The sequence below is a fragment of the Brienomyrus brachyistius genome, chromosome 3 (genome assembly GCF_023856365.1).
Source record: "Brienomyrus brachyistius isolate T26 chromosome 3, BBRACH_0.4, whole genome shotgun sequence".
In the NCBI taxonomy this organism is placed as follows: Eukaryota; Metazoa; Chordata; class Actinopteri; order Osteoglossiformes; family Mormyridae; genus Brienomyrus; species Brienomyrus brachyistius.
The window spans coordinates 21,023,705-21,048,613 of NC_064535.1; the positions used below are offsets into that span (position 1 = coordinate 21,023,705).

The 24,909-nt window shown below is 48.3% G+C and overlaps 2 protein-coding genes across 7 annotated transcripts in view; both read right to left on the bottom strand.

Annotated features, from left to right (window-relative positions):
• Positions 1–16,991, bottom strand: part of LOC125738242 (FYVE, RhoGEF and PH domain-containing protein 4-like) — a 39,651-nt gene extending 22,660 nt beyond the window's left edge. The window contains exons 1-2 of one of the 4 annotated variants that reach the window (XM_049007021.1): positions 16,581–16,991; positions 1,804–1,887 (exon numbers count right to left, since the gene is read on the bottom strand). In XM_049007021.1, the coding sequence (XP_048862978.1) occupies positions 1,804–1,887; positions 16,581–16,671 (175 nt within the window). In that variant the 5' untranslated portion in view covers positions 16,672–16,991. Of the gene's footprint in view, positions 1–1,803; positions 1,888–3,729; positions 4,039–6,976; positions 7,416–13,180; positions 13,334–16,580 lie in introns of those variants that run through there. The other 3 variants (XM_049007024.1, XM_049007026.1, XM_049007023.1) reach the window with 3 other exon arrangements.
• Positions 16,992–17,448: 457 nt separating this feature from the next.
• Positions 17,449–24,909, bottom strand: part of LOC125738241 (protein bicaudal D homolog 1-like) — a 29,261-nt gene continuing 21,800 nt past the window's right edge. For 2 of the 3 annotated variants that reach the window (XM_049007019.1, XM_049007018.1), the window contains exons 7-10: positions 24,475–24,626; positions 24,187–24,397; positions 21,020–21,105; positions 17,449–19,852 (exon numbers count right to left, since the gene is read on the bottom strand). In XM_049007019.1, the coding sequence (XP_048862976.1) occupies positions 19,687–19,852; positions 21,020–21,105; positions 24,187–24,397; positions 24,475–24,626 (615 nt within the window). In that variant the 3' untranslated portion in view covers positions 17,449–19,686. The remainder of the gene's footprint in view (positions 19,853–21,019; positions 21,106–24,186; positions 24,398–24,474; positions 24,627–24,909) is intronic. The other variant, XM_049007020.1, reaches the window with a different exon arrangement.

Below are 24,909 nucleotides of genomic sequence, written 5' to 3' on the forward strand. Positions count from 1 at the left end.
CCTGGAGCATTTCTCAGAATACCGCGTCTGTCACTTCAGAGCACAGCTGCAGAACCTGTCCAACCTGCCGGGACCCATAGCTGCATGGCGGCTTGTGCAATCTGAAGAAAAAGTGATGATCACTCTTCTAAATAAATGTAAACTCCTGAATGCGATGAGGACCAGCATGCTGCACAGAGGGGGAGTTCCAGTCACTTCCTGCCACTCAGGCCCTGCCTCGGCGACCATGTCTGGCGCTGATGCTCACCACGGCAGAGAGCAGTGCTCCCCTGAGACGTCCAGCGCACTGATCAAACTGCATTGAATAATTCCCCATGCAAAGAGGAGGCATGAACATTCTGGGGCGGAGCAAAGAGAGAGAGGGTGTGGCTTGGGGTGGGGGGGGGTACAGAACCTGTAAGGAGGTGTGGTCATTGTGATGGAGAGCAGAAATGTGGGTGTGGGAATTCCAGTGCAGAGCAAAGGGGGTGTGGTCATTCTGGTAGCAGGACAAAGGGGGTGTGGTTTTTCCAGTGCAAAGTGAAGGAGGGGGCGTGGCCATTTTGGCCGAAGGGGTCATGTATGAGACGGAACACGTCATCTCTCTACATTCACTTGTTTATATCATAAGCAGAGATGGAAAATTCAAGTCCAAAAAGTACAAATCCAGACCTAGGTTTTGTTTCAACCAACCAGGTGAGTCCTCTGTGACTGTGACTATACTAAACTGGTTGGTTGAAGCAAAACCTTTGCCTGGATTTGTACTTTCTGGACTTCAACTTAACGTCTGCAGTCATAAGTTTTTTGAAATCCTCACTCTAACACCTAGACCCTTTCACCTGAACCAGACCGCAGTTACAGCCCCACTGTCCCCCAACTCCCATTTTAGGGTCCGTTTTCCCTGCATGCTGATTCTGAAGACGCCTGTTTTCTTATGATCATACTGATCCCTAGGTCACCATCCTGCCTGGGCCAAGTAGCAGATGCTGTGACTGATTGCTTTTGATAAACGGCGGGAAAGGAGCGCCTGTCTGCTGGCCAGCAGGCTTTGACACGCTCCGCTGAGCGGTCTGGGTCCACGGTCCACGCGTCCCTCAAGTCATTAGTCCGTTAGATCAGAGAGCAGGACGGGGGGGGGGCAGGTGCTTACTGGTTAACTGCTCTTCAGCTTGAAGGAAGATACCAGAACAACCTCATGGCTGAACACCGCTGGGGGCCAATACCATGACATTATGGGACCCCCCCCCACTGCTAAGATGCACTCCGTCAGTCTGCTCATCTTCCAGTAATAATTGAAAAATTGCAGGTTTGAATCCCCGTCCAGAAAGGCACCACTGAGGTACCCTGAGCAAGGTACCGCCCCCAAGGTACTGCCCCCAAGCACTGTTCCCTGGGCGCTGAATTAGCCGCCCCCTGCTATGTCACGACGTCACACATGGGTTAGATGCAGGGGACACATTTCGTTGTTGTGCACTGTGTGCTGTAGTATGTCAACAATGACCATTAATCGCTAAATTCTAATTCTAACCTGCTCGTATAAGCATTAACCAACAACACACAGGTACGTGCGTAGCCCTGAACAGGCCACTAACCACTTCCTATCTCTCAGTTCTTCTCCTTTGGAAATGACTTTCGACCCCCATCACACACACACACGCCTGCACACGTGCGACTCCAAATGCGAGACAGACGGTCAAACTCCTCGCCATCCCGCCGAGGCCCGCAAGGAAGGTCGCAGGTCACGTCCGTTTGGAGACTCTTAAAAAACCAGCAGGTGCCCTGATTTGAGAGCCAGTCTAGAAGGACCTAGTATGACCATCCTACCTTTGGTGCTGGTGATCTTAACGCCCACACAGGCCCCCTCCTCCGGCGTCTTCAATGGCCGCCAGGCTGTCTTGTTTTTCACCTCTGTGGAGGAAGAGAGGAAAAAAAACCTTTTACCTCGGACAGCGAGAATGGCTCTGGACATGACAGAGGTCCTGGCCCCGTTCGTTGTTCCTCAAATTTGTTCAAAATTAAATGGGTTGATTTACAGCCCCCATTATAATTTACAGAAGTGTGAAGTCGCTCTGCAGTGCACAGGATGGAGGTCAGAGAGGTGTTCAACACCCCCCCCCCCCCCCCCAGCCGCTTAGCCCCCACCAAAAAAGCTGGTGTGATATTAATGAGGGTGTCTGCTAGGGTGCAAACAGGTGTGGGCTTAGGCTTAACGTTAGAGTTAGACTTGGGGTTAGGGATAGGCTTAAGGTTAGGGTTAATAATGCCGCTGTCAAACTGCAGGTTATAATTTTATACACATATGAAGTTGTCCTGTGTGTTTGTGTACAGAGCTTGTAGACCCCAGGAACTGGGACAGCCTTATGGTTTAATGGTATCCTCTCCGTAGTGTGTCGGAGGTTGTAAAAGGGGAATTTTGCAATGTGCAGTTTTGACTGAAAGCAATGAAAACATTAACAGCAGAGAACTGTTCAGCAGTTTGACCTTAAGAGGTCAACTGAGGTGCTGCATTGTAATAAGCATATATTCAAAAAAGCTGCTTTAGAAAATTTTCCCAAAGAGAAGGAAAAGAAAATGTTTGGGGAAAACAGCATCCGTTCAAGGAGCGGAGGAGGGCTGAGGGGGGGGTGCGGTCCTCCCGGTCTCAGCACTCTCAACCCAACAGAGCTTCAGCTACCCCTGTGGATGCCCTGCCCCACGGGGCTGCTAGAGCACACAGTCTGCCCACCATAAAAGTCTCGAAGCAAACAGAGACTATAATACATGAAGACCTGCACCCCCCCCCACACACACACTTTCCCACGAGGCATGCATATGAAATAGCTTGTTTTGTCGAGGAGGAACATGAAATACAGGGGTGGGAGGGGGGCAGTGTTCAATCAACAGGACTGTGACATTTGTGGTTGACAGGACTGGTGTTTGGCCAGCCATGTGGCAATGCAGATGCACTTATGGTTACCTTCGACAACCCGAGATAACGCCCCGCCCCCCCCCCAGCATCGCAAACGGACCATGCCTGGGGCAGGAACATTCCGGAAAATAAACCAGAAGATTCACCGATCTCAGTACCAAACCTCTCAGCTCAAGTCAGAAAATATAGTTTTATACCAGGATAGCTCTGGAGAGCAAAAAGGTATTAAATGAAATCTGGGCACCCGGTGAAGACTGGGAGGGGGGCACTTGTCACTAAACCTGCAACGCAGGTAACAAATCCAAACCACGGGTCCGTGGAACACGCATTCACACCCACAGGCAGACAGCATCCCAAAGCCCCCCGTCAGAGTCAGAGACACCAGGGACGACCACCAGCCTTGTATTTTCAATAACCATCTATAAATCCATATAGAGTGTTTGACCCCCCAGGAAGAAATAAAAGCAAATCCTCGCATTCACAGATACTTAGAGACAGACACAGCAAACAGGTAATTCTTCAGTTATATTCGCAAAGAGAGCGAGGTCATCTTGTAACCTTGACAAAGCGTTAATAAATAAGAGCGTCCTTTCACCTCAGGATGAAAAACAAAAAGCCTTGAGACAGAAGCAGCATTCTTAAACGGAGGGGAAAAAGTCTGTTTTTTTCCCAGCAACGTCCAAATATTTCCTGAAACCTGATGACAGTCGACATTGTAAGTGGCACCTGAGCTGGACTCGTGTCAGAAAGAACAGACACACAGAGGCACAGCTGCTGGTGAACCCCGCGGGAAACCGGCGGCCGGGGGAGGCCAACCCGACCGGGCTGGCAGACAAACCTACCGGGATGTACGACCTTCCACAGCGGCCTGATTCTGCCATGACTGTCCACGTACGAACGGGCCGCCATCGCTGTTTGGTCGGGACTGGAACAGGAGAGGCAGCCGCGATTAAGAGCCGGTGAGGTTCCTTCTCCAGCCTGCGATGACGGTGAGCCTGTTCACACAGCGGGAAAGACCGGTTCCCGAAGATGCCTGCGAATCAGGCCACTAACAGCACCCGGCAAGGAGACTCGAGTAACCAGCAGCTGTCTAACCCAAGGGTACACAGTGCTTTAAAGGCGGTGCTTTGAAAGGACACAGCTCACTGCCACCACCGGGGGTTTGTAAATACAGATTAATGTGTCACCAGAGTGTGCGTGTGTCTGTGTGTGTGTGGCCAGGCGAGGGGCGGGTCTGTGGCGATGCACTGTAACCACAAACTTCCACACACAGGTGCGTGTGCGTGTGTGAGAGAGAGTCACCTTTACATGTGACATACCTGACATACTACACATATTTAACCATAATTTAAACAGTTTCACATAAACTAATATGGCCTGACAATGCAGCATACCGTGAATGTGATTTAAGGTTGTCATGGTGACTCAAGGGGTAATGGGGAAGCCTGATTCTCGACCCCTCCCCTCCATGTGTGTGTGTGTGTGTGTGTGTGTGTGTGTGTGTGTGTGGGGGGGGGGGCGTTTGGACAGGCCCAATATTAGAGCTACATCGTGGAAAAATAATAAATATTTTTATCCATCTTGGGTGACTTTGACAACCTCGTTAAAGCGAATCAGCGTGAACCAGGGCAGGATGCGGGCCTCACGAAAAGCGTATTTGTGTTTTGCCTTCCAGCTGTGACCGACCCAGCTCCTCTGTTTGTGCAGAGAGAACATGCTCTCCCATTAACGAGGGATCTCTGCAGCCTATCATGTGGCCCCCTGGTGGAGGTTCATGGGGAAGCACAACTTGAACACGTCTCAACCCGAACTCTCCACAGCTTACACAGTTTCCTGGTTGGGGGGGGTTTCCTAGCACCAGGGACGATTTGCGAGCAATAGATCAATGAACAGAAAGGGTTTTCCATCCCACAGGATGGAGCTTGTCCTGCTGCCTGTCCCCCCCAGCCCCCCCTTCCATGACAACTTTGAGGGTTACCACAGTGCGGTCCCACTGGAGAATGAAGGCGTTCGCGGGTCCCGTAAAGGTCCGCCAACGACACGAGAGCGAACCCGACAGTACGCAGGAAATAGGGAGTTCATTCAGTGAGCCCTCAATGGGCCCTTGTGCCCCCCCCACCCACCTCCAACACCCAACAATCCATTGCTCAGAGAGGCAATGTGGCTGCACAGTGACTCTGTGGCCCCCTCCTTCTAGGCTTTAGGGCAAGCTGAGGCATGATGGGTAAATCTAAGGAAGGATGTCAACAATGCCACTTTAGGGGGGAGGGGGGCGTGGGGAGCAGGAGAGAGAGGAAGGCCTTTTCTGGAAATCCATTTTATCAACAGCGAGTCAACAAGAGAAGCCAGTTTATTTTTCTATGAAAGGAGGAAGAAAGCAAAGCCAACGAAGACTAAAATAGGCGGAAAGGAATTTCCTTAGAGAGGCAGATCTAAATTCACGCAAAAAGCCGAGGCAGCAAGATCAGTCATAAATCTGGAATGGCAGCAATGCCAACAGCGCAGTGGAGCAAAGCGCGACCCCGGGAAACCGGAAAGGTAGGGGTACTGTAGGCGCGAGCCGGCACGCAGCCCTCAGACGAAAGGCGAGAAGAAAACAGCAGCTGCTGTTGGGTGACACGACAGCCGCAGCCGACAGACGTCTTCGTGACAATGAGGCGACGGCATTCCCGACAGCATTCTGGATTGCGAATAGTGTCCGGAATGATACACACACTGCGGTGCCGTCCGTGAGTCACGCTCACTGCACCCCACACAGGTTTCCCAGTGATGTCACATCCATCCCTAACCGTAGTGGTTCCGAGAGCACCCAGAATCAAAACGAACCAGCTGGAATAACTGAGCTTACAGCAACTGCACATAGGGGAAGATGGTGTTGGGGACCAGGTGCTCCAGCACCATCTGGTGGGAGCAGAGTGGGCGGGCTGGGCCGAGCAGGTCAGCCATGAGCATCCGGCTGAGGGCAGCGAGCTCAGCTCTCACAGTGTTTACACCTGCGGATCCCGCTCCTCAACGGACAGATATAGTCAATATGCACGTCCCGGTCCACCCAAATCAAATCCGGCCCGTCGGTCAGCTGATCCATAAAAGTGTCACGTCTGACTGGACCGGGGAGAGCAGAGGGAATGCATAGTTAAGGCAGAAGGAGACAAAATGCCTATAAAAATGGCTAGTCACATAAATGGGTGTTAACCGCCATGAGTGTTTTCCATTCGGTGATGAAGAACCGGAGAACATGACCCCCTCCCCCAACCTGCTTTCATTTCTGCCTCCGCACTTCCCTAACTGCGCCGGGCGCGAGCCAGTCCAGGTACCGCAGCCTTGCATTCTGAACACGGCGCATGCGGCGCCGGAATGACGTGCCGACTGTACGGACCGCAGCAGGACTGAAGGGGCGCACAGAGAAGTTCCCAAAAACAGCTGCTGACGGACACAATTAGTCAGCCCGTACACCGCAGCGCGTGCGAGGAGCAGGCAGGCTCACGCACACACACACACACACACACACACACACACACACACACACAGACCTGTAATCATACCTTTGTGGGGACAGCTCATTCATTTCTATGGGAAAATGCTAATGCTAACTATGACAACCGTAACCCCCACCCAGCCTTAAATTTTTTGGAAGATTGAGTTTTCCCTTATGGGGACCAGAAAACTGGCCCCTTTAAGGTCAAAAAACAGGTCTTCATCTCGTTGTAGAAACATTTGGTCACAAGGTAAGGTACACACACACACACACACACACACACACCCACAAGACCAAAATAACAACACTGCAGCGTTTCACCGAAAAACGTTCACTGGGCCCCCCCGCCCCAGGTGACAGACACGTCCACCTGGGGAGGTGCTATGTCCCGCTATGCAGTGGGTGGGGGGCGCCTGGGTAAGTGCTCTTTCCATTGTTAATTAGCAACTCAGATGCTCACGCACACCCCCTGAGCTACAGAGCGGCCCGCTGCTGGCTGCTCTCTATCAACACACACACACACTTTCATCTCTCACCAGTAGCACTCTGCAGTCCGTCACCAGGAAGCAGGTGACAGTCACCTCCCCCCCGTCTCTGTGTCCCCACTGACTGACCTGGCGTGAGCCGGTCCCTTATCCACGTCTAGCGCCTCCGTTGGCCACGACGGGACACCGCCGGCTCTCCGCCGCAGACATGGGTGAGTGGGTTAGCAGACAGGACACACGCTCTCCTCCCTCTGGCGTGGAGATGTGGACACGGACGTCGTCTCTGCCTCAGGATCCCAGACGATGGCCAGCTCGATTACCGCTCACTTGCTCGCGCCGCGAGTCTGCCTGCTCTTCCCTGCCCCCCCCCAGCCGATCCGTACGTATAATCGCATTCCAGCAGGGCCGAGTCTTACGGGCACGGTTAGCCGGGTCCTCCGCGTCTCTGCCCCACTCTGTGTGTGTGTGTGGGTCTCTCTCTCTTTCTCTCTCTCTCTCTCTCTCTCTCTCCTCTTCTGCAGGGAGGGGGGTGATCAGCAGCACAGTCAGGGGATGGAGATGATGGGGATGGGAGGGGGGTGTTGCTCTTATCAGCCGTTACCGCTGCCGCTAGCCACAGTAGCACGATGCTGAGCATGATACACTAGACGGGGGGAGGGAGAGAGAGAGAGAGAGAGAGAGGGAAATGGGAGGAGAGAGAGAGGGGGATGGGGAAAGCAGGGGCGGGGCACAGTTAGAGAGCCCCCACACACTCCTGCCCCAACACACACACACAGCATCCTGTCTGTCCCAGAATACTGACCCGAGGGGGCGGGGGGAGGGCATTTAGGGGTCACTCGAGCAGGCGAGGAGTTCAGCGGAAAAAAAACGGAGAGGACAAAAGGGGACGAGGAGAAAGCGAAAGTACCCCATTCAGATGGAGATGAGGCTGGGGGCGGTGGGAGGGGGCCGGGCTGTAGGGGGCCCCTTAGGGGGCCCCATAGGGGCCCTGCAGGCACATTTTGCTACCGTCTGATAAGCGAGGATTCCCATCTGTTATCTGTCACATGACAAACGTTACATCCCATCAACAGTGAGATTCACATGTAAAACCCCAGAATGGTGTATCAGAAGCTCTCCAGTGCAGAAACTAAAATGCAAATCATTCACAATCTGAATGTCCGTGATTTTTAAATACTCTGTGCGACTCGCTAACTTTCCATTGTTGCCCTCCTAACTGAGAACAAACTGGGATTTATTCAAAATCCACAGCTGTAAGAGTTACACTGAACTGAATTCACCCCCCACCTCCCATAAGGAAGGAAGAGGGGAAGGGAGAAACTTCCGGAAGCATGATGGAACCTCCCATCATGTCCCCCATGCACAGTCAGCCTCCCGCCGAGTGCCACTTGTAGGCCTCGAACCGTTCCGGGACGCACCGCTGAACAGCTGCTCCTCCCGCTGTCATATTCCCATGACGGACCGTGATGATCAATGACATCGTTGGCCAGCAGCCAATCGGAGCCTGAGGCCAACTGAGGTCAACTGAGCACGACATCCTCTGTGTGACTGCTGCTCTCTGTCAGTATCATTTTGGAGGAGGATCACTATGGAAATGCCACCCCCCCCCCCCCATTGATCTCATGCCCTGCCCCCTGCCCCCTGCCCCCTGCTGGTTACTACACTGCCATAACCTCATGCAACAGTGAGCCACAAGATTTAAAGACCCACCACAATTCGTGACAGACCACTTTAGAGAGGAAATTTACCCAAGAACCTCTTTATCTCAGTCTGAACCCAAACATCACCTGAGACATGAGGGCCACAGCACAAAATTATGATATCAGAGAAACATTACGGTGTGTACGGCACACATACATGCACACGCACACATCCTGCATTGCACGCCTGAATGCGCAGTGACTGTATCCGGTCAGGATGACACACAAACCAATAATGCCGTTCGACCAGTAGCTGTAACTGTCGCGAGTTTCAACTGCCATGAGCTGTAATTTTGGCATGATCCTCAGGCCATATCCAGAGTTACGGAGCAGGCAGCGGAAGCATCCGGAAGGTGACACAAAATTGTATTCCCTGACTGAACTGGTTCAGTTACGAGCTGAATCTCTTTGCACGTTGAGGCTCGAGTGAACGTGAACGGTAAGGTCACCTGTGTCAGCATGAAAGGCATTTGGAGGGAGACAGCGTGCAAAGCGGAAGGATCCAGAAGGATGCCTTGCATGGACTGGCTCTCTGGCCAATCGCATTGTAGCCCCCCTCCAGTTAGTGGTAGCTGCCTCTGACTGTGAAGGGGCACCGAACTCAGCAGCGAACAGGCATACAAGACTCCACCCGATTCGTAACGTGGATGTGCTCCTGTTTCTGCGCAGGACTTTTCACCCCACCCTGTCTGAGGCCAGAAGATCGTTTAGCATGATCAGTGCGATGACATCATAACCGTCGTGAGATCCAATTACCGGCCGAATCTAGGTCACGCCTCCCACGAGTGCTGTTCAGGGAATCGTCAGCGCCTTCATTCATAACAATGAATGGTGGTGGGCGGGGGTTATTAATATTCTAATGGTGGGGGGAGAGAGTGTTGTTATTCTCGTCACTCGGTGACGAGGGTTCAGACCTCCCGGGTAGCGGGCAAGGGGGAACTAGAGGGGCTGGGGCTGGGGGGGGAAACAGTATAAGGAGAAAGGGAGAAAGTGGAGGGGTGGGCTTTGGGTGGGGTGGGCAGCCCTGCAGACCCAGAAGCACATTTTGTAGGTGGTGACGTGTAATGATCCAAGCTCTCTTGGGGGGTGGGGGAGTAATTGAGAAATGGGGGGGAGGGGTGCTCTCTTAACGTCACACAATGACATTCACACACAAACATCATACTCACACTCGTCTTACGCGCATACACACACTCTCACACACACACTCACACACGCACACAGTACTTCTGGATTCCTTTAATACACAGTGCATTTGCTGAGTTCCGGTTGTGTCTTCTTAAACCACTGAAATAATGTCCAATGCCACATTCCCCCCCCCCCCCCCCCACACGGTACCGAGGGCCGACACCCGCAGGCTGCTTCCTGCAGCAAACACCACTAGCATAGCTTAAGAGGCTTCCTGACCACTGGGGGGAGGACTGTCTCCATCGCTCTTTACTGTCAAGTTGATCTGCCTCACTTTCGGACACCGCACTCGGAAACACCAAAAATCAATAACCCCTCCCAGGACTGGTCCCAGGATCTGTTTGATCGTGCCCAGCAGAGCTTATAGTCTTCAGAAGCAATCAAATTAACTCTGTCATATACTGGATCACGTTCCCTCAAAGATAAACAAATCATCACTTCAGCTAAATAATCATTTAAAACACTAATAGAAATGATTTGACATTTGCTTTTATTTCAAAATAAAATTTTGTTTAAAAAAAATATTTATAGTTTCCGTTTGGTTTCAGTTTCTTGATTCTATTTTCACATCTTATTTTAGTTTAGTTTACATGTGAGTTGAATATTTTCTTATAGTTTTATTTTTCAATAACAATAATAATCCTGAACTGTATTCTACCAGCTCAGAGGTAGCCGCCTATGTAGTGTTAACTAACACAATGATATTTACACACCATCAAAATTTATTGAAAGTGAAACAAAACTTTGTCTATGTGGTTTAATGATCCTGACACCAATCCTTTGCTATGTCCCATATTTTCTTTGCCCTGGTTCGTGTTGTGCAGTTTGCCAGGAGACCTGCAATTACTGGCCTACTCTGAACACCTGCTAGAACGGGCTAACAGGCCAGGCCACTCCCTCACTCCCTCTCTCCCTCCCTCCCTCTCTCTCCCTCTCTCTCCCTCACTCCCTCTCTGCTCCTCCCCCTCCCTTCTCTCCCCCCCCTCTCGCTGTCTCTCTCTCTCATTCTGCAGCCGGTACTGATGCACAGATAAGAACATTATCTGGCTGATACCGACAGCCGATTATTCCGAAGACCGACACCGATACTGATTGCTCAGGAGCTTTGGACACTCCACCCAAATATATTTTAAAAAATGAAATTAATTACATTCCAAGAATATGAAAACATTTATTTTTTAATAAGACCAGCTCTGGCGTACACCATCAGTCCCAGGCCACTATACTTAACTGTATACATTTTATATAGCATTATATGGCAGTACTGCAGCCTTCTTTACTGGAACAGATTTGTTTCTCAGAACCTCGTCATACTTTTCACTGTCCTTCCTGAAGGTGAGCAAACATTCCTCGTGAAATTTTAACAGAGCAATGTTTGCCAAATGTATTTCCAACATCCTTTGCATCATTGCAACGTTAAAATGATTCCACGCGGCAGACATTTTTCTAACTGTTTAGTGAAAGGAATTATCAGTGGTAAATATCGACTCATAGATTGTTGTTGAATGGGCCGATATCGACAGCTGGCCAATACAATCAGTGCATCTCTCCCACATACCCTTTCCCCCTAAACTCTAACTTAAATAAATAAATAAATATCTTTCTTCATTGATTTGTTTGTGGCTTGACTCCTTTATGTTACCTCCTGAGAGCCAATGGCATGAATGCTTCAGAAGTATAATGTAGGTGCAGTGCCTTTTTTCATACTGAGGGCACTACTGCCCTCTGTTGGCAGTTTCGGGTTAATGTCCGCAATTAGTCTTAACTATAAACTGATGGACAGACCTTTCTGGAAGCCTGCCCTATAAGCTGACATAATAATAAATGATGAAAGACAGCATCACTATAAACATTTGTAATAACATCACGGGCGTGTAATACATACATTTATACCATTACCCAAAGGAGGCTTGTCCTTTTACTCACTGGCCACACGGGGGCCTGTCCAGCTGTTGAGGCACATTGCAGCCAACACAAGTAGGACGGGGGGGGGGTTGCTGGAGACCACCAGGCCATAAGGCCGGCCCAGAGTAGGATAAAGTCAACCCACTGGAACACTGGGAGGAATTCCGCTCAGAAATGTCAACAGGCAACAGAACAAAGGATGTTATTGGGGGGGGGGGGGGGCGTCTAGGGTGAATACAAAAAGATGAAAATAAAGCCAGAGGAAATCGCCGCTGATGCTAATTCTGTCCATACAGACTCATTGTTCATTTATCTCTCACACAATGGCTGAGGGAACGCCAGACCGATTTATCAGAAAATAAAGGAGGTTCCTAAAAAAAACTCTCAAATCCACAGCGGCCCGGAGAGCATAAAGCTTCAGTCCGCCAAGCGCGACCGGAGTTCCGAATCACCTCTGATCTGTGGCTGATGTCACGCTGAGGTATAGGAGGTGACCACGGATGCAGTCAGAAACATCTCTGCGTCTCATTCGCTTCATTTCTGTCAATCAAATGATGCCCACCAATTAAAACACTGACCATCTTAATGAAAGTGGGTGTGGTTAGGGAAACTTGCTTTCCTTCAGTTTGCTGTTAATAAACTCTGGATAGAGATGGAGGCCTGATATTCTGTACCCACAGCACAGCCCTCCAGCTACCTCACGAACATAGACACAGGCACAGATACACCGAAGCAGATTAGATTTCCCGGAACACTCATCCAATTTCTGGGATTCCAAAAATTCCGAGAGAAAATTTAATGTTCTGGAACAATCTCTTCCCATAAAAGACTAGTGGAATTTTATGGGGTTGCTGCTAAAGTAGGACCAGGAGACGTGAGGTGGTTGAGATACTTCACTAGGCAGGACGGATTCTCTGATGGGGGGATCCCAAGGCCACCCCAAATCACAGGTAGGGGGGGAGACATAGAGAGAGGAGCAGTGCCAGGCAAAGATATATATATACACAGGACTACACCGAATTAGACACATCACAAAAACAATCTGCTACCTAATGCTGCTCGGATGGTGTTATATTAATGACAGAAAACACTTCAGATTACGGTGGGAACATCAGCAGTCCACTATGTTAAGTTACTTTTGGCTCTTTATTGTGCTGTTTGTCCCATTTCTGGAGGCTAACGCTAACGCTAATGCGCTCCCCTCCCACATCACTATCCACAAGATGCACTCATCCCTTAACGATTAGGCTTCCAACACCAATTCTCCTCACCAGGACTTTAATAATCGCAGTTTAACAAGACAAAACCACTATAATCCTGCTCATCTCTCACATGTCCATCTCTCTGTCTTCCAGAGCTGAAACAGGAGGACCCCACCCACGAATCCCAAGAGAACTCCACCTAGATTTTCCTACCCCCCCCCATAGTCCACCTGTGAATGCTGCAACACTAGAGTCATTTGCTATACGAGCCTAAAGATCTGCAGGCCAGGCACTGCGGTCTCCAAAGCCAAGAGAACAGCCCAGAAGTGCAGCAGTACCTTCTGGCCTCCTGAAGCAGTACCTCCGGCACCGGTTCCTTCTCATGCCGGGGTCAGTTTCCCTCCTGCTCGCCACGTGGGTGCTCCCCAAAGCCTTCTCCTGAACAGTCAGTGGCTGACATTGCCGACCAGAGGGCCCCTTCCCAGATAAGAGTCTCCACCCGCTTTGGGGCACGTCCAGTGGGCCGCTGGACCATACAGCTGCTTGCCGGGCAGCTCAGCAGGGAAGGAAAAGGCTGCCGGCAGCCTGTAGGCTATGCTCAGGACGTGACTAATTGCGCTAACAATGGAGCCTTGGAAGTCCTTCACAATGGCCACTATATCCATATTATTTATGCAGACCTTTCTGTATCGGAAATGAAGACCAGCAAAGTCGCCCCATTCACATAGGGGGGGGGGGGGGGCTTTTATTTGTTAAACCCCAAATACAAAAATATCGACTGGTTGGCAGGAGGGGGGGCACACAGTTTGGAAGTCAGAGAACGGGAAGAAATGAGGATGGCGTGAAATCGTGTGGGAGAAGCTGCCTCTTGAGAGCTTCCGCTGTTGGGGGGGCTGCCTCACAAGGGGGGCAGCCAGGTTCCTGAAGGACCAACTCCCTGGAGCATAATCAAAACTTCCCATCAAGGTGCATCATGGAGCCATATGCTGCCTGGGACACACTCCAGCCTCCGAGAGAGCCTGACCATGATAAGCAGTTAGAGGATGCATGGATGGGGGAGGGAAAGATGAATGGAGAGATAGTTAAGGCTACAACATGAATTAACACGTAATCCCCAGATCGGAGGCCATTCGGCGTTTGATTGGCACAAGTTTTCTTTAACTGATTTCCTGCCTTTGAGCGTCATTACAGTAGTAATGTGTCATATAATTGTTCAGTCATGTAAACGCAGTGCTGCTGTCTCGCACCCCCAAGGCTCTGATTTTAGTGCCACCCCTGCTCTCTTGGGTGGAGTTTAGGGCTGGAAATTAAGCTCAGCCAATCACCCGGGGTGAATGCTTTAGGCAAAGGGCGAGAACAAAGAGCCGAATACCAGCCTGTTGGCTAGTAAAAAAAAATGCACGTTGGGCGACATTTTTTACTGAAGGATCCCAGCTGGCTGGTAGCAAAAAATGAAAACTGAAAATAACTAATCATACGCATCACAAAAAGCAAGTCATGACTTTGGAAAACGCAGGTAGTCGACAAGGTCAAGGTTCCTTATCAGCATCTCACCCAGAATAACAAATAATGGGGCTTTATGTGGTTGAGCAATTGAAGGTCTGACGTGGACCTGGGGGGGGGGGGGGGGGGGGGGCTGCAGACTTCCTGTAACTCCTTCCTTAGGGTGACAAGGAGAGACTTTAAAACATATACCTTTGCCGGACACATGACGGCACTGTGGTCCCATTACAGTGGAAGGCACAGTACGGGGGGGGGGGGGGCGTCCAGAGCAATGGCAGCAATGGCCAGGCCCTCCCGTGTAACTCGCACCACCAAACAATCCCAGGAAGACCTGCTCCTTCCCGCAATGGAAAGTACCTCCACTGAGGTAGTCTGGGTTCAGGCATGTCTAAATGACGGAGCGGATTTCAGGAATGGAGTCCTCTCTTTCAGTGAACCAGGTTGACCATGATGAGAAATTTTTTTAAAAAATGTGGATAGTAAGGGCATTGAAAGCAACAGAACTGGAGCGGAATGCATCTCAGCAGGTTAGGGCACTATGCCTGTGATCAGACGGTCACTGGTTCAAATCCCTGGGTTAACGAAGCGTTTACACCATTGGGCCTTTAAGCAAGGGCCTCAACCCCGTTTGCTCCAGGGACTGTCTGACCCTACTCTCAAAAATGGACATCGCTTTGAAAAAAACATCTACTAAATAAATTAAATGCAAGAATCATCCTGAGGCGAGCAAACCTGCAGAGGCCGGATTCTGACAGATTCTGTAAACCAACAGGACAATAGACCCAGCTTTCTTTGGACTTTGCACTAAAAAAAATCAGCTAATAAAAAAATCATGATATTTTAATATTCAGTTCAATTTGTTTTGATACAGCCAAGCCCCAAAGCACGTTATATGTATATGTTGTGATAAATTACCGCATCATTTTTACAGAATAACAGGGGAAAAAAGAGAAAAAGGAAGACAAAGAAAGAAATAAGGAACGTCAGATGACGACGGAGGAGAGGAACCAGTGTTGTAGCCTGCTAAAGGGTTAAATCTACCATAAGCGTTAAACTGAAAATAAAACGAGTGTACTGAAAGTTAACAGTAATGCTCCCGGGGCAGAAAACGGTATGCAGTGTAGGGGCATGTCAGGAATGTAATGACGAAGCTCGCAGGCAAAACACCAAACCGCCCGAAACCACAGGAACAAGGTACAAAAAATCATAGTAATCATAGTAATCATAGTAATCACAGTAATCGTATTAATCAGAGGAATGGCTGAAACTGAAAAATCTTATTAGGGACACAATTTTAGCATCTGCTTCCATCGTAGGGTAAACATGTCAGAGAGAACGAATGCAGAATGGAAGCAAGAAATGGAAACAGGAAATGTGATTTTGACTGTCCATCCTATAAGCCTGTACACCGGCAATACCCACGAGCAGCACACTGCTGTGGTCCGAGTCGTGAAATGGCTGAGAGCACCAAGCGAGCATCAGAGAACCAGGTTACACAGCGTCCCTAAAACAATTGGGGATTGGGGCCTTGCTCAAGGGCCCCACAGTGACATCACTCTGCCGACCCAGGGATCTGAACCAGCAACCTTCCGGTCACAGATACAGTGTCCACAGAACCACATACTATCCAAACACCATACAATACCATGCTTTATAAATGGTGTTTGGTGAGATATAGTCTGTGGAAAGCACTAAGTACACGATTCAAAAACTCAGACTGAATATCGATGTATAATAATAATAATAATAGCGATTCGTAGGCTGCATATTCTGTCGGAGATTTACATGTTAACTCCAGGCTCCTATCTTGAAATGGGTCTCTCTCTCCAGAGGTTTCAGCTACCGCTGGATGAACGCCAAGTCACCAGGGAGGGAAAGCACTTACACGGGAACAGGAAGGCAGTTAAGATCGTTTACTGGACTTTTTCCTCAAACACAAAAGTCAGGGGGTACACGAAGTAAATACATTTTAATTTTTGGCGGGTGCGAGGAATACGTATACGCAGGGTGACGGCACTTCACACTAAGTCCGGTCAGGACTTGTCCAAATGCCTTCAGCCGAGTTTCCTTCCGATTCGTTCCCAGTGTAACAACGTACTGTCCTTGGCACTGACTGCATAAGGATGTGCACAATTACAGTAAATCCTCAGCCGAATTGCTCAGACGAAATATGGCTGCTATCGGCGAGAAAAGAAGCGTTCATATCTGCATTACTGCACTCCACACCGGACTTACCTGAGCATTCCCCGTCTTCTTCCTCTTCCTCCATACATATTTTTAAATTCTGGGATTTTTTTCTTATAGCAACTCGTCGGAAATCGCCCATGTCGTACGTAATCTTTCTCTTGTCTAGTCCGGCATCGAAAAACTTATTTCACTTCGATTTTTCAAATACTTTCAAAACTTTAATGCATGTATAGTTTTTCTAAACGGATTATTGTTGCGCCAACCAGAATCTTGTAAAATGTTAAAACCAACATCTTCTTAAAAGTTCCTCTCTGTATGAATAATATCTTGTGGCTTGTCACGTTATTTTGGTAGTGAAAAGGTTAAAGTAGTTGCCCAGCTCAACATATCGTCTCAAGATTTTCTTGGCGACTTGCAGCTGTGTAAGTCAGGTACAAACTGCCCCGATCCTGCGGTCCCGATGCGCCCCTCCCCAGTGCGGCCAGTAACTGATGGTAAATCCACCCCCTCAGACGGGCTAACGCCCCCTGGGGTTTACCTGCTCAGGTGTGCAAACAGTGTCATTGCGAAAGGAAGGGATCGGGGGCGGGTTAACTGCCCTACTTCTTCGTTGTGGGAAATTTGATTAGGACTGATACCGAAATGTACTAATACACCCTAAACTGAGAGGTGTGATATCTTGGAAAATTAAAAAACTAGTATATTTAATGGGACATCTAGGTGGTTCTCTGTTTAATACACAACACGGAATTATGCAGCCGGTTTTACGCAAACCGGTCGATTTACGACGCTTGATTTCTCTGCGTTTCATACTCATTCACAAATAAGACAATTACAGAATGACATGGTATGAACACGAACTGATGTTCTGATGTGACCCAGGAGCCCAGGAATTAAAAGAAATATATGAGCCTTATCAACAGTTCAGGGATAGTTTTTTATTTTGTATTTTTTTTAATTGAAACTGGTAGCATTACAGGTCTTAAATTTAATAAGAAATACGAGTAATAAAATCCAGTAGAACATATTGCCATCTGTTTGACTGTATTGAGGCTCTGCGTTTAATTGGCAGCCTTGAAGGTTACTGCACAGAGTAAACTGCGAGAAAAAAAATATTTTTACACTCAACGGGGCCATTTCAAAAAGCGTTGTGACTCTGAGACGATCCTAAACTCCGACGGTTCAAATTATATGTATGCAGAAAATAATGACAAAGGATTTTACCAGCTTCCATTGCGTCGATACTGTTAGAAAACATTTTGATAGCATACAGCGCCACCTGAGAAGAACTTCAACACTGCATACATCCACCACATCTCCATTATAGCGAAATGACTCTCCCTAGCAGAGTAATCTCATATTATAATACCCAATGGGTCCAGCATACCGCCGGCGTGTTGTTAATCTGGGGTAAACCTCAGAACAGATACAGGATAATGTCTGCCAGATTAAATAAAAAGATAAATAACAATAACATTAAAATAAAATAGGGTGTTTAAAATTTTATGTCTGGTACAGTACACGTGGAACCAGGATTCCTAATCAAAGAATTTCTGCACAAAAATGTATTTCCTTTTGCTTCTGTTCTGTTTAGTTGTCCGTCACTCTTCTGTTCTTCTGTGATTTTACCACGGAAAGATCAAACCACTCGATGTTTTTAGGTCTGGATGTTTAAGTTGATCATGTGGGTTACAACTCATAAAATGAAGGATGACTTATCAATATATAAAATGCATAATCTTTGGTTTTTAAATATGGCTTCGGGAAATGTAATACAGATACTCAGCCCAGTTTATCTGCTCTGGAATATGTCTCTATTGTTATACTACTGTAACACTTTAGTAAGGCAAACGATTTCCAGGTTTCAAAACACTAAGATACGTAATTTATATATTCCTACTGGAAAAAGGCCACTTTCACCAACTCAATGCACTTTTTTCTTGAAAGACTTCAGACCTGCTGGTTTTGAAGGTATGATAGGTATACAGTGAGCGAGTCCCATTAACTTTAGATAATGCAGTTAAAAATTAAATCCCATTACTGCGACAGATTGATCAGTGTTTGTGCTTCGGTTGGGTATATGAAAGGTGCCGCTAAATATATAAATCTTGCTCGTAACACTAATTGTTTTCCATAGAGGGTTTGGTGGTAAAACCTTCACAGACACCATGTGTGAAAAGTAGGAGACGGGTATAGTTGGGGTCGGAAGCTTAGGACGTGGCACCCGCGACAGCCAAATTAAAGCAACGTGCCGATCCCATAACAACACGGGTAAAGTGAGTGATTTTGATGTAGCCATTTCCGTTGGACCCCAACACTTTTTATGCTATCAGTGGATCAGACTTTACCACTTACGAGAGACAGGCTTTTATATTTTTCTTAATGGTAATAAATAAATAGATACATAAATTCATAAAAAAATAAAAACATACTTTATGTGTTAGTGCACATGCACTGTATCTGCAGCTCGTCGCGTGGAGGTTTTCCTGCGGCGCGCGTCCTCGGGATCAGAACGAGATCAGATCCACATGATCCCACCGATCGCCCTGTAAGCATCTATTCATCGTACGCTATGCCAAAATATAGTCACCAACAGAGGATTTCAAAAATGAAAAGTAAACAATGACTGTTAGGTCACATACTATATAGGTCAGCTTTTTATGGTTCAGGAAATGCCTGAAGCTTTATGGGAAATTTGAGTGACGATTTATCAAAATTCAATACCGGCTAAAGAGAGGAATCCCATAGTGACAAGTAGGAGAAAATGGAAATGATTATATTTCATTCTATTATTGTTTCTTAACTGTTGTTCTGACTCGGCCACATCGTTGTTTAAGAAGTGATGACTTTTTTAAAAAAAGTTCATAAATTACGGATACATTTCTAGGTGATAAAAAAACAGTCATTGCTTGGAATCCCCACGCCCTTTTCCCTAAACCAGCCAGCCTGTAGTGTGTGTGTGTGTGTGTGTGTGTGTGTCTGTGTGTACATATGTGTGTGCGCGCGTGCGCGTAACCATTTCCCTGCCCTAAGCACCTTGGTCAGAGAATCCTAGCCACACCCCCGATCACAGGAGGTGGGGCTTGCAGGATGCTTTGCTGACAGTTATGGAGGTGGGCGGAGACCAGGTCCAGGAAGATCTGGTGCCTCTGTACTATGGGTGATCTGCCGGCTGAGGACTGGCGCCTACAGGCCGGGGGTGGGACAACGGATGAGCCAGGCAGCTGAGGGGGACACAGGGGGAGCTGCCGTGACTGCTGCTGCTGCTGCTGCTGGAGAGGTACGCCAAGTCTTCCTGGAGAGTTACCACAACCCTAGGACTACATGCGGAGCCGAAGGGGGATAGAGGAGGGGAGAAGAGGGGAGACATTCTGTCAGAGTCACTGCAAGTCTACACATGCAGACGCCCGCTGTCCGGCTGAAGGCGGAAGCTTAGCTTGGGCCGGTGGTTTGTGTGCCTGTTTCTGTTAGTCTAACCGGACAGGGACAAGGGGTCTTCACGATAACAGGGCTGCCACATCTATAAAGGTCTATAATTTTTAGTCTAGATTTAAAAAAATAGTTCTCAGTCCCCGAAGCTCTTAGGAAGAGTCACTGAAGACTCCACACACCCTCAACATAATTGTTTTCAGTAATTACTGCCACCAGGTAGACTGTACAAGGTACCTCTGGGCCGCAAAAACATGTACAAGAAATCCTCCATCTTCTCTGCAATAGCCATCCTGAACCGCAGAAAATGAACTAATGGTTTTTCAATTTCCACCTTTGTATGTATGTGCGTGTATGTATGTCTTACATGTGACTCTGAGCCTGTCAAAGGGAGAATTTCTGTTACCTTTGGGAACAGATAATAAAGATTTCTATTCCTCTGTGTCGATTAAATTACGCAGTAATTTTATTCTTTTAAATAAATATCTTATGTGAAGTAGTAGATGCACTGCATATGATGATGTGAGATGTTTATCTAGATGTTTTCCACCCACACGGTTCCAGCTGGGTACTGAAATGCCCGAAATAGCTGTACCGCGAGTGAGAACCCGCGAGACGCTGTCATTTCCCAGCCCGGGGCGCGAGGCTGCTGTGAAAACCAGCCGGGTCTCTGTGCTGCACCAGTCCACGGGGTCGGGCTAGTGGTGCCCGCACGAGAAATGCACAGCACCACGTGCGCGATTAAATGCTGAATTTGATTATTCATTGGACGTAAAACAGCCATTCACTGTTACAGGCAGGGTTTGATAACTGCTGCGCAAGTACGTATTCAAGTAAACAGACGTGGAAATATCTGCTCATGAGAGCGGAAATGGGCGCTTATTTTAGGTGCATTTGCGAGGTAATGGCACAGATTACCATGCATTTTTCCAATTGCGCATGTAAGGACAAATTCAGCACATTGACCCAAACACGTAATCACTGAGGTTCAGTGTGTGTGTGTGTGTGTGTGTGTGTGTGTGTGCGTGTGTATGTGCGCGGGGGTTGGTTGCCATTACCTGCGAACGTGTAGGTTTCTCCCTCGCCTTAAGTGTGAGGAGCGTGGCGACAGTGAGGCAGCAGGCTGCTGACAATCTAGGAGAAACTGACACATTAGACAGATATACAGAGGGATGACGGTTGCCATCAGCGGGAATGTGAAACCCGACGGTGAGGCTGGGAGGGGGGGGGGTGCTATGAGGAACGGCTTGTCAGGGAGGTCCGTGCTGAAAGACAGCTTCTTCACCGAGTCAGCAGCAAGCACAAGCAGCCGAATTTAATTAGACATTTAATCAGGAACTGACACAGAGATCTCTACAGAACATTCTGTAACGTTAGTGCTAACAGTTGGTAATACTGACAGTGAGGTAGTGAGCACTCGTTTAAAACAACGTTTCTCCATCATCGGCTCACATTTTACATCTACAGATCACTAACCCAGCTTCTGAAAAGTGTTCTGTGCTGCATATAATAACAGTCAAATAAACTGGCATAAACATGGACAAAAATATACGTCTCCTGACAAAGCATTCCTCACTATATCCAAAAGAAATACTACAGGAGATTTAATTCCCAGATCAAGTGTCGAGGCATGCACACACACGTACATAATTTTTCAGTGGTTCTTTCATTTAAAAGGTTCATTCGTTTGTAGAATTTTACTACTTAATTTAGTCCGTTTGCTGTTATTGCACCATTGACATACAATAGAAAATAAAACCCACTTGAGAGTACAGTATGGAATGTGTACATTTTCTTTGACGCGAATTAAAAATGTATATTAAAAATAAAATCTAAATTAAAATCATGAGACAAAAAGCATTTGACAGGTTTTTTGTCTGCCATTGCATTATCACGCGAACATGTTATTATAAACACTATGTGGCGGGCAACTAGTGCCATCTACCGGCGGAATGTGGGAACTGCCGCACATATTGTTGGCAAAATCAGTCGTTTTGGGTTAAAGGGAAGCGAGGTGGATATTGGGCTGTTGTGATTTTTAGTAAAACAGAGAGGAGGCTACACTGGTTTCCTTCTTGCTTATGCAAATCCTTCAAGTCTAACCCAGTCTAACCCATAGTTTCTAGACAAATGACCCAGACCATCTGATCAGTCACTCAACAGCAACAACAGCAAGTCTGTGCTAACAATCAACATCTAGAAAAGAAAAAAATGACCAAACACACACACACACACACACACACACAAGCCCTGCCTCTCTGCTAACCGCCGTCTTCTGCATCTTTGCAATCAGCCAGTGGTCACATGATCCATACTTTCTCAAAGATGGTTTTAACTGCATGTGGCCAAACACAAGCCAGCTGGTCTCGTATACGTATAAGATATGACAGGTGCATGGGCCAGTGTTTCCGATTTAAGCATGTCATGTGACTTTCAAAAACAGTCGGACACTTGTTCTGTTAAGTACTGCTTCTGTCGTTATCTGCGTGCAGGATTATTATTGTATTCTGTGTCTTTCGGTGAATTTCCTGACCCCCCCCCCCCCCCCCCCCCCCCATATTGCATTAGCGACACTCGCAGTAAACAGTGCCCAACCCACAGCTGGATCAAAGGTCACATTACTGCATGGAAGGTCTTACCCTCCTGGCTGATGACTGGCAGCCCTGTGGATTTTTATTGCCTGTCAAATGCTTTTATGCCACAATTCACTGGGGAAAAGTCACCTTAGACGTTTTTTAGAAGATTCCCCATTGCCACATACAAACTCAAAAAAAAAAATGAAATGCACAGGAAGGCAATAGTTTATCCCTTTCCGTAAAATCAAAAGAGATACATGCACTACCATTTTTTAAAACAAATTCACAGAAATAATCTTAACAGAATCATTTACTGGCCTAAACAAAATTGAATTAAATCCACCCAACCTAAACTGGAGGCCCTCAAAGTTGCATAGTATTATCAAACTTCCTGGAAGTAAAATTAATCAAATCAGACATTAACCTCCAGCTGCAATGTACATATCGGCACAACATACGGAACAGTATATTATGTGTACAGAGGAAGACAAAGTATCACAAGGCCACTTAACGTGACGTCGTGTCATTATGAAATTACACCACTAGGTGGCAGCAGTCGCAAACAAACCACAGTATAGACTATTAAATTATACACCGATTACAGACATACAGAAGAAAAAAAGGACATTATGCAAATTAGGCCATCCTCTGTAAGTCAGTTAAAAATTTAGTTCAGAAAAATTCAAATAAGTTTCAGCCACTCGATATGGTTCAACTTGTAAAATACCATTGAATGATGGCAGCCATTTTTTTTCTGCCATCTTATCCGATAAGACTATCCTATCTTTTCGTCAAATTGAATTTGTTTTAAGAATGATCCACACAGGACAGTGATCCTGCTGAGTTACGAAGGAGACACATCTTCACAAAAGATCTGATATTCTCACATGCATTTCTTAGCCGTTCGATCTCCAAATTCAAATTCTGGGCTACATTAAGTTTCCACGACGACAGCGCCTTCACTGAGCGGGGTGATGCTCCATATGCAGCCGAGGAGCTTCTCTGGAGCTCAGATCAAACCCTCAGGCTAGCCAACCATCAGAGTCTATGACCACTTGTGCTCCTTGACAACGTAAATCCCTGAGGAGAGTCTCACAGTACATTCAGGCTGAGTAGCGGAGACTGTAGGCACAGGAAACAGGAAACCAGTCTGTCCTCCTCTCTGTGATGCTGCGGGGGCGTCAGTGGGGGGGGTCACCCGCGTTGTAAGTGCGGGACATACGATGACCAGGTGTGTTAGGGGGGGAGATCAGGTTCAGGGGGCGAATCACATCTGTGAGGGTACGATTTCTGGCAGCGTACAGCGCCGACCGCCGGCCTGCCACCCCCAATGAGCGGTAGGGCGAGGCGGGGGCGGAGCCGGCGCTGCGGGTTCGAGGCACGCAGAGGTCCAGGCTGGGGCTGCAGCCCATGACTGCATTGGTCACACGGGGCCGAAAGTCCACGCTGAACGTGTGGGGGTCTATCATGAACATCCGGGTGCCTAACGTCCAATGAGCGCGACCTGAGAGGAGGGGCCGTGCCGGGGACGTCCACAGGGAGGGCAGGGCCTCCAGCGAGGGTGGGCTGCCTGGCTCAGTGGGGGTGTTGGCAGGGGTGGGCGTGAGGGTTGTGGGGGAGAAGCCAGCGGCGGCCGGACTGGCACTTACTTTGGGGGTGCTGCCCTTGATCTTAGCCACCTTGCTGGCGCGGCCGCGGTGCGTCTGCTCGTGGTCGAACTCCAGGTCCTCCAGCCGCTGCGTCAGCGCCAGCTTCTGCTGGATGGCCATGCGCAGCAGCGAGTTCAGCGTCTTCTTCTCGTCCTCGGCGGCCGCCAGCTGCCTCTGCATCTCGTCCAGCTGCGTCACGTACTCGTCGCACCTGGAACAGCGGGCCGCGGAGGTGAGGCTCCTTATCGCGGCTACGGCTAGCCCTGATTCTGCCGGCGACAGCCCCACCTGGTGGCGAACATGGCCCTCAGAGAGGAGAAGGTGGCGGCATCCTCCTTCAGGGCCTTCAGCTCGTTCCGCAGCTTTGTCATCGTCTCCCTCACCATGGCCTTCTCGTTCTCATACTTGCTCTTCAGGTTGGACAGCGCTACCTCTGCCGTCTGTTGGGGGGGGGGGGGGGGGGGAGATGGACGGACAGTTCCATGTATGCAGGGCTACCCAATTTGTTTTGAAATTACTATTAAAACCACGAACACAATTAGGAACTGAAGGCCTTGTGTCTGTCGACGTTTATGAAAAAACGAAACGAAAAACCAACACAAACTCAAAAATCAGGCTGTTTCACAACAATCATAATGAACGAATGAATTTCCTGGCAACAGCCCCTTCAAGTCCACAGGGAGACTAACTACAGAGGCTGTTTCTGCTTCGCTCCGGTCGTAT